The sequence below is a fragment of the Lytechinus variegatus genome, chromosome 7, assembly GCF_018143015.1.
Source record: "Lytechinus variegatus isolate NC3 chromosome 7, Lvar_3.0, whole genome shotgun sequence".
Lineage (NCBI taxonomy): Eukaryota > Metazoa > Echinodermata > Echinoidea > Temnopleuroida > Toxopneustidae > Lytechinus > Lytechinus variegatus.
The window spans coordinates 41,235,497-41,249,653 of NC_054746.1; the positions used below are offsets into that span (position 1 = coordinate 41,235,497).

Below are 14,157 nucleotides of genomic sequence, written 5' to 3' on the forward strand. Positions count from 1 at the left end.
GATGACTGAGTTCAGTAATCTAACCTTAAAACTCAGTTACTACGATACACATCAGATACAATTGATGAAACAATCTGTCCCTTTAAACTAGCCCACTTGTAGCATAATGACTGCAAATCTAAGCAGTCACGCAACTGGTTAACGTAAGTGGCCTAAAATCATCCCATTTCTATGTATACTTCATAAAGTATCAAATCCACAGGGATACTTTATCAAGTTGATCTGGAAGTATTCAATTTTCTTCCTACTCAAAAAGAGGCACCATCAAGAAGATTTGGAGGAGGAAGGAAAACAGATGCACCTATATGTTACATGCATGACACAGGAGGCAAGTGCTACAGACAGGGTAAAATTGATGCATCATTTTATCCTCAAATAGATTTGCCCACCATAATTTCTTTGTCAGTTATGGAGACTTCTGAATCATTCTGACCCAAATATAATACATATATCAGTGTAATCTCTTGAAAGGAAAATTCATGAGTAAATAAATGAAAAGACCTCAATCACTAAAACTCACTGCTACTTATATTTAATATAAGACCCACTTTTTTCCTTTCATTGTATGTGCATATAATAAGACTATTGTTTTGCTGATCACTGCACGTTTGTATATTCTTGCTCCCTAATATTTGCAAAGTCTGAACATACCAATTCATTCTAATAATGATGGTGGGACAAGTAAGAAGCTTTGCAATATACTGGGCTTCCAGGCAATAAAAATAGAAATAAAACATCAAATCCAATATGTTTTGATGGATTTATATCCTCTGAGAAAGTTCTTTTTAGATCTGCCAAGTTTTGAGGGTTTATCTGTAACTCATAATCAAGTATGTAACCATGGTTACAACATTGTCATAGTAATTTACCAGTCTTATGGCGTTTCTTTGTATCATATGAAAAGACACTAAATTTAAATGAAATGCATTATTTTTTTTATTATTATTATCATTATTACATTATCACCGTGATATCAAAAGTGAGCAAAAATATGAAACTGACAATAGAGACAGAAAACATCAACTGTCGATTCAAATCAATTTTGCTGTAAACAGTCTTTGAATGTTAAGGCTGCAGAGATTTCGTACTTCCAGCTACCTTAATATATCAACATTCTAAATGCCAAGGCAACAAGACATAATGTAAAAGATAATGGTGTTTTGCACTGAGCAACTGAAAAAAGCATCAATATATCAGCGACTTTTTAGTAATCAAGAAATTTTATATATTCCAATTTTCTTCCTCAATGAACCACCCTTCCTAGCACAAATATTCAACTGTCACTCCACCTTTACTCTGTAAACAAAGTCTTAAGGAAGCAAAACTTGAATGAAAATCCATATTTATGGATGGCACCCTACTTCCAGCAAACAGATCAAGTAAAAGCCCCCACCCCCTAGCTATCTATTCTCTTTTAAAACTCCAGCACATTACATTGCTATACTTCCACTCCATAGACAAGGTCATAAGCAGTCACATCCCATAAATATCAACACATATGAATCCAATTCACAGAAACAAGAATAAAGGAAAATGAAAATCCATATTTATGGCATCAACTGTGATCAAAGAAAAGGCTCCCTCCCCTAATTCACAGAAATAGAGGTAGGCACAAGACTCTCCCCCCCCATCTCCTCCCACTCCTTCCCCCTTGAGTTAAACCTCCTCCTACATCACTCCGCCTTCACTCTTCAATCAAGGTCAATAGGCAGCCATGCAATGAAGCGTTTTAGAGGAAGAAGATGATTTCCTCTGGCTTGCAACATGAAACCCTAGGCCTAGACCAACCCTTCCTTAATACTCCAATCTCCAAACCATACATGCTGCATTGCAATTGTTCACACAAATAGAAAAGAAATTTGATACCCATGGGTAAATTGAAGTTTCCGGGTTCAATTGTGGTTACTGTATTGTGTCCATCCATACTAATAACTACTCTGTTTCTTAAGAACACACTTGCACATCTTTTCTACACAAATATTTCCTATGAAAAGGTTTTCTACTACATGATTCTTATCCTGTTGCAAATCATATTTTAAATAATTCCCTTCTCCGTAATAATTTCCTCTGCGTCTCTGAATAGGTGTAACTAGATAGATGGCATGCTATGTATCATTATTTACATATATCTGGAAGGTGACTTTTGCCTCTTTAGAAAAAAACTATGATAAGACAAGTTCTGAAGACATTTATCGAAACTGATATATATATATATCACTGTGATATTCCAATGATGCAATTTTAAAAGGCAAATGTTACTTAGCTAACACCTTTATCTACTTTCCAGTTGGTTCCCTTCCACTTTAGTCTAATCCTAATTCGTCTAAACCAATTTAGATACTAAGTATGTGGTCCAAGCCCATTCACTATTTTGTTTATTATCCAGTTAGGCTATATATGGTAATATCCAATTGGTCTCATACCATATGACAAGATGAACAATTAACATACAAATTTTCATTTGACAAAGACTTTTGACTTTTTAAATAAAAGTGGGTATCAGACCAAGTGCTTTGTAGGTCAAGCAGCAAATAGACAGAATTGATAGAAGACCAAATGAGATAAACACAAGTGGTATAAAACTATGTGAAAAGTGGACCAAGTGAAGCCTTCCAAGTGGTTGATGGTAAACTCTTACCTGTTCAGGAAACGTTGATAGTTTGATCTCTGTCGGGATCTGAGTTCTTTGCTTTGCCATTGGCTGAATCTTGTGGTTGCTAAACACTGTATCTGATCATTGACCTTCAGACATTCAACTGCAATGCGCTGCAGAAGACTTGCCATCTCTAGCTCCTTACGAGGTCTAAATAAGGTCTGAAGATTGAGACTATCAATATGATGTGCAAGAGGATCCATGGAAAGGAAAGGGTTGATGACACTGAGAAAGAAAAAAACATTTAAACATTTAATTTCAATCTTCATTTACTCCAACAAAAGATTAGACTACAGTCCATGCTAACATGGCTATTTGAGCAGCACTTCAAACCAAATCAGTATTTTTCCCCTCACTCTTTTGTTAAATTGCATTTTTTAACTATTCACGTGTTATTCCTTAAATGTTATGCCATCCCCAGGATCAACTGTCAAGATTATTTGAATGAATAGAGTACATAGTTCATTATTTATTTATTTTATTTCCAGGCGAAAGACAACAAGAACATGTACACGAGGAAGAAATTACCACCAACTAGTACCTGATGATGACTGAAAGAAAAACTAGTTTCTGATATGAAGCTCTCCTCACTAGTCGGGGTTTACAAATATACACAAATAAAATAAATATAAAATGGCAATATATGTTTAGATGCATTACTTATCAAAACAAGGAACTTAATAATACAGAGTGTTTGTTTCCATGTTCAGTTATAATATCCAGTCAATATGAAATATGAATGTATTTAAATAAACAACGTTATGCTATTATCAGATAGTAAGCATTAAGTAAGCATTATCAGATTATAAGCATTAACTTAAGTTCATGAAACAGTCAATGTGATTATGTGAAATACAATTAGCTCATGTCACAAGCCCACTTAGCCATTTGATGCAGATCAATTTTTCATGATCAAAACTTGACAATATGTTTTTTTGCATGTATCACTGTTTCAGCTACTTTTATGACAAACTATTCAATTAGCCTGTTTGTTTTCATTCGTGATGAGCAAGAATGCTGATTGTTGCTGTATCTGGCAAGACTCTACCAGACTGCATGTCAATGAGTTTAATCTCAAATGAACCATTTCTGCACATTTTGGATGACATCTATGTCAGTCTTATTGTGAAAATCTCACAATTTATCATTCTAACGTTCTTTTTTCTCAAAACAATGTGAGAATGGACATCATGCATAAAAACAATTATTTTACTTTTTTTTAGATTCTATTTTAGGTATAGGAATGATAATATAACAAAATGCAATCACCAAATAAACATATTATGCTGATGATTATAGACAATGCAACTCATTAACAATGCTCAGTCAAAGTTTTAGTCAAACAAGGACTTCATCCTCGTTTTAAATTTGGCTTCATGAAATTCAGAGGCCCCCTTTATAAAACATAATGGAATACAAACAATGAACCTCATACAACGGGGCAAATTAGAGAATGAATTATTGTTAGAGAAATGGGTATAATCATCAGTAATGTTGTTTTGCACAGTGTAAATCATTAAAATAGGACACACTGAAACAAATGCAAGGCCTTTTGGGACAAGGTATTGATTGAGGCCTTATTTTATCAGCTTTTCTTCATTTAACTCATTGAGTGCTTCGTGCACGCTACGTATCCTACTATAACATGCCACACTCGTGCTCGCACACCTACTATTGATTGCTTTGTGCTTGCATTGTTTCCTACCCTCGCCTGCTTCGTGCATGACTGCGCACATTCGGAATTACAATCATTGTTACGCCGTTTTGCATTGTATTGCGCATCGCATGCACGCCGTAATTGGCACTGTTGTGTGCAGTGCGAACTCTGCTTTCTCACAGATCAACTTACTCACGCGGTTTACATTAGACTTTTTCGAGTATTTCTACATTTTTACAAGATATGGCTCCGCCTCTGAGAGGGAAGAGACCTAGGTTTTTTTATCCATACAAAACACTCCACAAAATGGAACTTCTTGATACAACTCATATTTTAGCGGTAAAGATAATAACCAATCAATATAATGAGGACACCATTATAAGGGGTATGAAATTTCCTACAACTTTACTACAACAATATTTTGTGGATAAACCAATCATTAGAGAGTTACAAGCAATTGTCATCATGACTATTGAAAGGAGTGAATACGACTCACGATCCCAAATTAATGTGGCACAGGGGGGTTTTGTGGCTGGCACAGGGGATTAGCATCGGATTGGCACTGTGGCGTTGGGTTAGTAGTGTGCGTGGCATGTTAAGAGTTAATAACTTACAACATTGTTAGTGGATTTTTTTTTTCCATTTCTGCATTTTGTTTATAATTCATACACCAAAAATAAAAAGAAATTGTCAAAATCAAGCACTTTTGCCAGTTTGTTGGAAAAACAGTGATTTTGAAAGCTCCATCACATTTTAAGAATTTAAATTACCTATTACCAGTTGAAAAAGGATGAAAAGTACATCCTGAATACAATATAGAATGCTAAGAATGTTAGTGAGTGAACAATAGATGGATTTTGGGAATACATTAACCATGATGGGGCAAAAAAGTACTACAATGAAGGCTATACAAGCATATCATTATCATCGGTTGACCAAGGCTATTCAACCATATATTAATTGTCCTCAGTGCTCTGGATATATGTTATCTGTCCTCAGCTTCAATTTGGAAAGATAGTGAGCTACATTCAGATCATCTCAAAAGGGATGGTTTGTTTCATCACCTTCACAATCACTATGAGCTAATTACAGATAACATTGAGTCATTTCAACAGAAGGATATTAGCATGAACATATCAAAATTAGTCTCACATTGACTGGTTTCCATTGAAAGAGCAATGCAAGAGATCAAATGATGTTCCACTTGTTTAAATGATCACAAAACGTCAGCTGTTCACTGTGTTTTCTACACATGTTTAAAAGGAATCTCAGAGGTTCTTGGAACAGTAACCAAACAAAATAAATCAATTACTATATTTATATTTTCACAATATCTGAAGCAAATTTGCTCATATAAACCTCACAATCTGTATATTATTCCAGCTTAAAAAGTATTTAATATCTAAAGCAACAACTCTTTCACTACCGAACCTGCTCTTTAACAAAGTTATAGTTCTTACCAATTTACAATAAAGTCTTCATCATCTTTGCTAAAACACTGGTCATATCTCAGCACAATCAGTACCAGTTCTTTGTCTCTGGTTCTCGCATCTGAGTCACATTCCACAAGTCCAGTTTCCCATTGAGAGTAGTCCAGGTCCTGAGGGCTTGGTCTAGGCATGGAGGACCAGTCACTAAGACATGGAGCAAGAGAACGGACCAGGCGTCTACAAGTAGCCAAAGGATGAAAGACAGAGGTGTATGACGAGGCACGGTCTAGGATTTGATCCAAAGTAGACAATTTCTGTATTTTTGAAAATGAATAAAAAATAAAAAATGCTATGGATTTGATTATCAGAGTAGATCTATGTAAAACATGCATGAATACTGCTTAGATTTACTGTTGAAACAGCATTTTGAGATGCTGTAAACCTGAACCAGCTTTCTCAGAAAATAAGTAAATTCTGATAAAAGCAAATATAGTGATACTTTACTGATGATTTCAAAGGAGAGAAAGCAACTTAAATCTGAACTAAATGTACCTGTACAACATATTTTGAAAATTTGATTTCTATAATTTTCCATGAATTTGGCCCTATATTATGCAATCTTTAAAGACATTGTACGATATATAGCCAGTATACTAATTAGTGATGGAACAATATTTCATTTTCGGTGAATGATAGATGTTCTATTCAACTTAGCTTTGTCTTGTTAAAGACATCCCCTACCCTTTCACTTCATGTGCAGTTTTGTACAATCACCATTGTATAAGTATTTTCAATTTTCACACCCTTTGTCAAAACATACAAAACATAAACTCACTTCGCATGTTTCAAAAGATGACTTTTCCAGCTTTGTGGAGCAAGCAAGTAAGGTACATATTGCAATTGAAGCTAGTTCTTGAGGCAGACCATGGTGATCAACCTCACCATGGCTGATACGATCCCTGAGACGAGGACCATCGGGATGAACTAAAAGATCCATCAGCAGGTTCTAGGTTCAATTCAAAACAAAATGAAACATGTGCCTCAGAGGTAGTTGGCTGTGGACTTTCATTGCCATCTAAATGAGAGTATTTGAGGACATTTACATGAGTGCAAGAACAGCCAATTTTGGCTGAACACTCAATATGACAATGTAAAAATTTTCAACCTGGTGAATCTGGGTGCAGATAGTACAATGTTAGAGTCTACTCTGAAATAAGCATTTTCTTTACTTCTACATAAAGTGATCTCTTGCTTCTATATAAAGTGATCTCTTGCTGGGCTAGTGCATGTTCCTGGACAGTTTCTGCAGTCATTATTGCTAAACCCTGGATGACCCTTGGGTACTAGACATAAATCTAAATTTTATGCTTAAACATAAGTTCGATTGAAGTCATTATGAATCACCTGCCTTACGTGGAATTTATTTATTCTTTTATTCATATATCACCATTGAACAGGTTGATCATTAAATCAAAATTTCCCGCTTCAATCTGGGTTCAGCATAAAATCAATGTACAAGTAAAGATATACAGTATTAAAGGGATATTCCAGTCTGAAAACAATATTACTTGAATAGATAGAAAATTTGATAAAAATTGGACAAGAAATGTTGAGGTTATGACAATTTAAGGTTTGCATTATTCATGTGAAATAGATCTATGCAGGTCTTCATGAATATTCCATGAGGAAACTGATGTCATATCCCCACTTGTTCCTTTGTATTTTAATATCAATATCAAATTATATTTTAATCAAATTTTGTCTTCCAAGCGTTTTAAAACTTAAATTAACAACTGATTTAATGCCTGAGATATTCAGTGTTGCAACTTATTTTATCAAAAGGGAGACATACCATACCCACATGAATGAAAATATATGACACATTTATTATTTCATGTAATACTGTAAATTTTTGCGCTGTAGAAATTTTCACATATGTAGTGGCAATACCAACAAGCGGGAATTTATGAGCATCTATTTTAATGCAAGTTTTGAATGCCGGTTTAATTGCGTGGATCTTTTTGGCAAAGAGACTGCATAATTTGACCTATAGAGGGCAACATATAAGCAAGCTTGAACTCCAAAATCATATGCATTGCGAGAATTTGTTCCAATGCGATCATTTTACTTTACAGTCACAGATCGGTATTTAAATTTTGAAATAATGATTTTGCTTAAAATACAAGTTGCTTTTGCTGTTTGATTGGTGAGTGTTCAGATCTGTTTTAGTTTTTAAGACGTCTAGTCGATCGCCCAGGTTTGTTGATTGATCCCATGAACTTTGAATAGCCAAAATCCCCCTGGTCCTTACCCGATACTCAGCCTTCCATACCAGGCAAGCAGCGCCTCCGTTTAAAAGTTGCGCTAAATGTTACAAAAGCTCATGATTGGATCAAAACAATGCTGAATTAGAGCTAGAATTATGATTAGATAATACAAGTTCGTTGCGGAAATGTTAATTAAAACCACAGATGGGGAAGAATCAAGTGACTTTGTGATCATGGAGTGAGCAGCGCGAATTCAAGAACCCGCGAAAATACCAGCATTTAGAGTAGCACAAGAAAGAGGGGATGTGATATCATCAGCCCATCTTATGAATGCTCATGACAACCTGCATTTTTTTTTCAGAAAATACTATTAAAAAATAAAATTTAATAACTTCATTATTTGAAATCAGATTTGATGAAATTCTAATCATTTTAATGGGTGAAGTTTGATATTCAGATACAATTATTGTCACCTCAGAGTACCCCTTTAAGGTTGACCACTGTACTCAAAAGGCACAAGTAATATTTTATTAAACAGATAATTCTACATACCATGAATGGCTCAGATAATGTAGGTATAAGCAGGTTGGGTGCTCCGTCACTCAGCTCAGCACATATCATCTACCAACATTATACAGAAAAAAAATGTTGATAAACATAAACAATGTTGCAAACAATAGGTGATGTCAAGTTCATTGCTGGAGTTGAGGGTGTGAATAAACTTAAATGAATTAGTGGAAAAAATCAAATGAGGCTTTCCAACAACAAAAAAAATCACATTATTGATGGCTCAGTACTTAGTGACACATCAGACCAAGTAAAAGCCTCATTAAAGTGCAGCACTATGGATGGTGTAGAAACTCCCAACCAAGCTGTTAGCACTGAAATTAAAATCATGTTGTGACTTCAAATTCAAAGAAATATATCATCGTAAATGTTCATAAATTTGGATTTCATTTTAGTTTTAGGATAATTGAAGTATAAAGTTTGTCCTTGCCTGAATCTAAAATTTCCCTTTAAATCTTAGTAATCACTGAGTTCTCATTAATTCAGGGCAATATTTTTTTCACCTTGTTAACACTTTCAGTATAAAATCACATCAATAATTTTTGATTTTCAAGAACTTAATATTTGTTTCTATAAATAATGAAAATAGCAAACTCTATACTACACAAATGGGATCTTAGCTTGTCTATTTTGGACATGCTGACAAGACAATTTCTTACTTTTGTACATCAACATGGATATCAATATAATTGTCATAAAACATTATTAGTTAAGTAGGTTTAAAATACTCACCTCATCAAATGTTGTGAACAGTACTGTGGACTGTAGGAAGAAAAATAAAAATATCAATTACTGTAAATGACAGGCCACGTACATGAAGTAAGCAGATATTTCTTTATGATTTCATCATATCTTATATTATATTCATAATTTTGTTTGTTTGTGTTACTTTCATGTACACAGCAAATGCCAGATATATAAAAAAAAAATGAAATTATGGACTTAGTAAAAAAGGGAAAAATAAAGAGGTTCAATGCATGGGGATCACCTACATTAAAGGAGAATGAAACCATTGGAACAAGATAGCTTGTGTGAAAAAAAAAATCAAAGAAACAGATCAATGAAAGTTTGAGAAAAATCTGATAAATAATGAGAAAGTTATGAGCATTTGAATATTGCGATCACTAATGGTATGGAGATAGCAAATTGGCAATGCGACAAAGATGCGTGATGTCACTTGTGAACAACTCTCCCCATTACTTTAGTATATATTTCACTTGAATTGCCTCTTTTATCACATCTATCCATAAATCATGTGTTTTTTCTACATGAGGGCATGTAATACATATTTTTAAGAATACATCATGGATAAAGAGTTTGTATCATCATAAGAAAAAGCAAAAAGAGACATTTTGAGGGTATTTTATAGTCCTACAAAGGGAAAGTTGTTCATCAGTGACATCACACATCCTTGTCGCATTGCCAATGGGAGGATCTCCATAGCATTAATGATTGTAATATTCAAATGCTCATAACTTTCTCACTATTTGTCGATTTTTTCTCAAACTTTCTTTATTCTTATTCTCTGATTTTTCTGTTTCTACACAAGCCTATTTGTTCTAAAGGTTTCATTCCCCTTTAATGTAAATATAACAGCTTAATGCCTATTTTTTTTTGTTAAAGCAAAGAGGTAAACTTACATATGAAAATCATATATATGTAGTGCAAGCAATAATGTATTGTACCTGAAAATGACTGATTTATTGATTTCTACTGTTTCTGGTACCTAATGTACTTTGTCATAGAGGGTGCTTTCTCAAGCAGCTGCCACACTCAAGGAGCTCCCCTATTCTATTTTGTGAATGATTTTTATACCAATTAAGAGTCATCTTGGGATTTACTGACCCTGCACAACAGATTATGGAGCTTTTCATGAATCAGAGAATCAGGAATTCGGGAGATGTTTCAAATACCCTTTTTACACAGGATTTTCTTAACCCCGGACTATCGCTAACCCCGTACTATCCTTAACCCCATACTATTTTTTTTTCCTTTTCACACATGCCAAATTGTTATTGCTAACCCCGGATAAGGAATGCTTGCTTTTTACACACGAAACTCGCTAACCCCGGACTAGTGGTTTTTGTCGATCATTCGTAGTACAAGTACTTCACTCTTACACTTTTTACACACGCTAAAATTTCCTTAACCCCGTACTATAGGTGGGGCTAAATTGCTATTTAGCCCCACCTATAGTACGGGGTTAAGCTTAGCCCACTTTAGTTTTACACTAGCGATCTTAACCCCGTACTATCGCTCTTATCACCGCAATTGCTGGGATAACCCTGCTTTTTTGCAGGGCCAAATAATCCTGTACTAAAGGTGGGGTTAGCCCACTTTGCAAAAATGCTGTGTAAAAAGAAAGTGGGCTAAGCTTAACCCCGTACTATAGGTGGGGCTAAATGGCAATTTAGCCCCACCTATAGTACAGGGTTAAGGAAATTTTAGCCTGTGTAAAAAGGGTAAAACTGGTTTGGTTGTATCTTTATATGTACTGTTAACAGTGTTGTTTTATAGTGCATTCTATGGAGTGCTCACAATGTGATGAGTCAGAAGACTATGACTTGAATGGTGCACTGACAAAAGCCTCAACCAAGGATAATCACATTTGAATAGAATCATTGTTATCACTTCTCAGCAAAGGTAACAGAGCACAACCAGTATTCAAGATCACCCCTTATAAAAGCATTTGACCTTGATCCATCACACAACTATAAACACACCTTAAAAGGATGTACCTGTGATTTATGCCACAACATTGGTAAAATTTGCAATGAAATTACAAATCTCCTACTCATTTCATGAGCTGCAACATATGACATATGATCTGCAGAATCTGAATTCAAATTCAACATGCATTTTAGTGTGATGTACCTGCACACCTTAAAAAAAAAGAATCTGTTCAATATCAATCAAGTTTAAATGGAAAATGTATTTTTCCTCAAAATGCACAGAACAAAATCTCATTCAATGCAAAGAACAAAATCTCAATAAAATATGAGTACAAACTATAGCCACAAAATACAAATCTCACTTCGCTATAATCACAATTCAAACATCGTGACTGCACTTGACTCCACTCGATCGTATCGACCATAAACAAGTACTAACTAACATAGAAGGCCGCACACGACAGTGTGTTGCTGCCCTCTACATTCAAAGATGTACAGCACAATATCAAGGTTGCACGGGCCTAATCACATTGGCAGGGAAAAGATATTCAGTCGACCCAACCCATTGCTCAATTTTCAAATTTGATATTGCTGATTGACAAAAATGAATGAATTGACTGACAATCTAACACTGATTCTAGGGAGGGTACCTACTGAACTTACTTTTTCCAAATTGGAAAGATATATCACCACTATGGAACTATATTTTTACTGGCGGAAGAATTAGGGTCATTTTACTCTCTCAAGTGATGAATTTGATCCTGTCAGGTGTAGCCTTCATAAATGCTGATTTATTTTTAAAATGAGCCCGTCGAGGTACCCTTTTCTGGTCAGATATGGAATGTCAGACATTTATCCTATCCACTGGTAGTAAACATTCAACCCTCAAATTTCCTCCTTATTTTTTATGAATTATTTTTAAGTGCCACTTTAACACACGAGTCTATGGGAAATGAATTAGGCCTGTGAGCCCTCAAAATGGCGGATAGATGAAAGTCGTTGACTGCTCAGAACGATGTCCCAAAAGCCCCAAAATTATCGATAAAACTTCATCCAACCCTAAAATAATGCTAATAATGTGATAGGTGAGGATGTATCTATGTTTGTTAAAAGATGTTATGTAATCACTTACATATGTACATTCAATTAACATGGATTTTAAAGCATTCTTGGTACAGTGGAAGATACAAATTTTGACCAACGCCAGTATTGTGACATCATTAATATTTAATCAATGTATAAGAAGTGCGTATTGATATGTTTTTTTTGTCAATATTGGTAAGATAATTTTAGTGATACAGTTTATCAACAGAGAATTTTTTGACGATAACAGTACTAATGTTTTTCTATCTTTGTAGCTTAACGAATACTCCAACCTCATCACATACCAACATACACATGTAATTTACAATCACACAAATTATACATGAATATCAATTGTAAATAGAGTTTGAATAATTAGGGTACCCCTAAAAGATGAAGCTTAATGAATGGGGCATCCAATACATAATATGTACAAAAAGTGTAACAATATATAAATATAAACAACACAAAAGAAAAAGTCACTAAACCAACAGCGGGGGGGGGGGGGGGAGTTGTTACGAAAAGGGTGTAAAACTGAAGATGACTTCTGTGATTATTTGGCATAGGTTTATAAGAGAACTTTTGGGTTCGGTTTTAAATACAGCAAAATCACTGTTAAGGTATGGAACTTCATATCTGAGGACTAACTGCTCTACATGCATAAAGAGATGACCGATACAAATACATATAGTCTCTTTGGGGAGCGTATGTGCATGTGATTTAATTTTTTTGCCCCCACGTGATGTTGCCATAATAAATATAAGTAAGTAATCAAGAATTGTAAAGCATAAGCAAGTTCTTCTGTAAGTGTAATAGCTAAGATACCTTTATCATTTGACATCTAGCAGTGTTCATTCAATGAAAACAATTCGTCATCAAGTTTAAATCCTAAAGATTTTACAGAATCACCATTTTTAAAGTTACTAATTTCAAGTTACTGGTCCTTTGATTTTGCTTTCCATGTCATTATTCATGATTAATGTTGTGATATCCTTAAAAAAAATATAATAGGCTCATTATTCATAATTTACACTGGAAACAGATAAGCAATAAGAGTTCAAGCAAAAGGAGATGTCACCATTTCATTGTAAATGTTGATTACACATTATGACCTTGTCTCTGACTATTGTATATATAGAGTTGTTTTACATGTATAGATGCTATTCTTGGACAGAACGCTATATTTTCAATAGAAGAGCTTCGAAAAATACACAAAAATCATGCAGGAAATGCCTGGATCATTTATGTAACAAGACAGTCAATTAAGGTTACTTTTTTTCTAAATTCCTAAACGGTAATTGGGAAAAGAGTAGGTGTTATATTTTGCCTTATTATTGTCTTCTGTTATTTTTTACACTTTTACTCTCAGCTTAACCCAAGAAGCCCACTCTCCCTTTTTGGCATGTTATTTTTACCATTAAGATTACTAATGATATCCTGTTATTACTGTAATGGGCTCATTAAAGTGCTTTTTAGAGAACAAGTAATGTCAGTTCCACGAAAATGAGGTACATTGGTTCAGTTGATATAGTATTAGTTTCAGGATCCTGAAAAACGGGTTAAAATACAAGTCATCACCCTTTTTAATGACTCCATTGACTGCATATAAAAACCTTTTTTAAAACAAGTGCTGACTTTAAAAACAAAGTTGTTTGTTAGTTTTAAGAAAAAGAATCATTCACAAAAAACAAAATTCGTATGGAAATGACCTTCCACCTTCATCGTGAGACCTAAAACTCATGAATACCCTTAAATACTTGTATGTCAAAGCATACTTGTGCCAAAATTTTCAACATGTTGAAAATTTGGGCAAACATTTCAAATTTGT

At 34.4% G+C, this 14,157-nt stretch overlaps 1 protein-coding gene across 1 annotated transcript in view; it reads right to left on the reverse strand.

Annotated features, from left to right (window-relative positions):
• Positions 1–2,150: 2,150 nt before the first annotated feature.
• The window catches only part of LOC121419317 (endoplasmic reticulum membrane-associated RNA degradation protein-like), a 31,609-nt gene continuing 19,602 nt past the window's right edge, over positions 2,151–14,157 (reverse strand). Inside the window, exons 10-14 of the mRNA XM_041613724.1 lie at positions 9,307–9,336; positions 8,560–8,628; positions 6,576–6,746; positions 5,771–6,054; positions 2,151–2,878 (exon numbers count right to left, since the gene is read on the reverse strand). Of these exons, the coding sequence (XP_041469658.1) occupies positions 2,635–2,878; positions 5,771–6,054; positions 6,576–6,746; positions 8,560–8,628; positions 9,307–9,336 (798 nt within the window). The 3' untranslated portion in view covers positions 2,151–2,634. The remainder of the gene's footprint in view (positions 2,879–5,770; positions 6,055–6,575; positions 6,747–8,559; positions 8,629–9,306; positions 9,337–14,157) is intronic.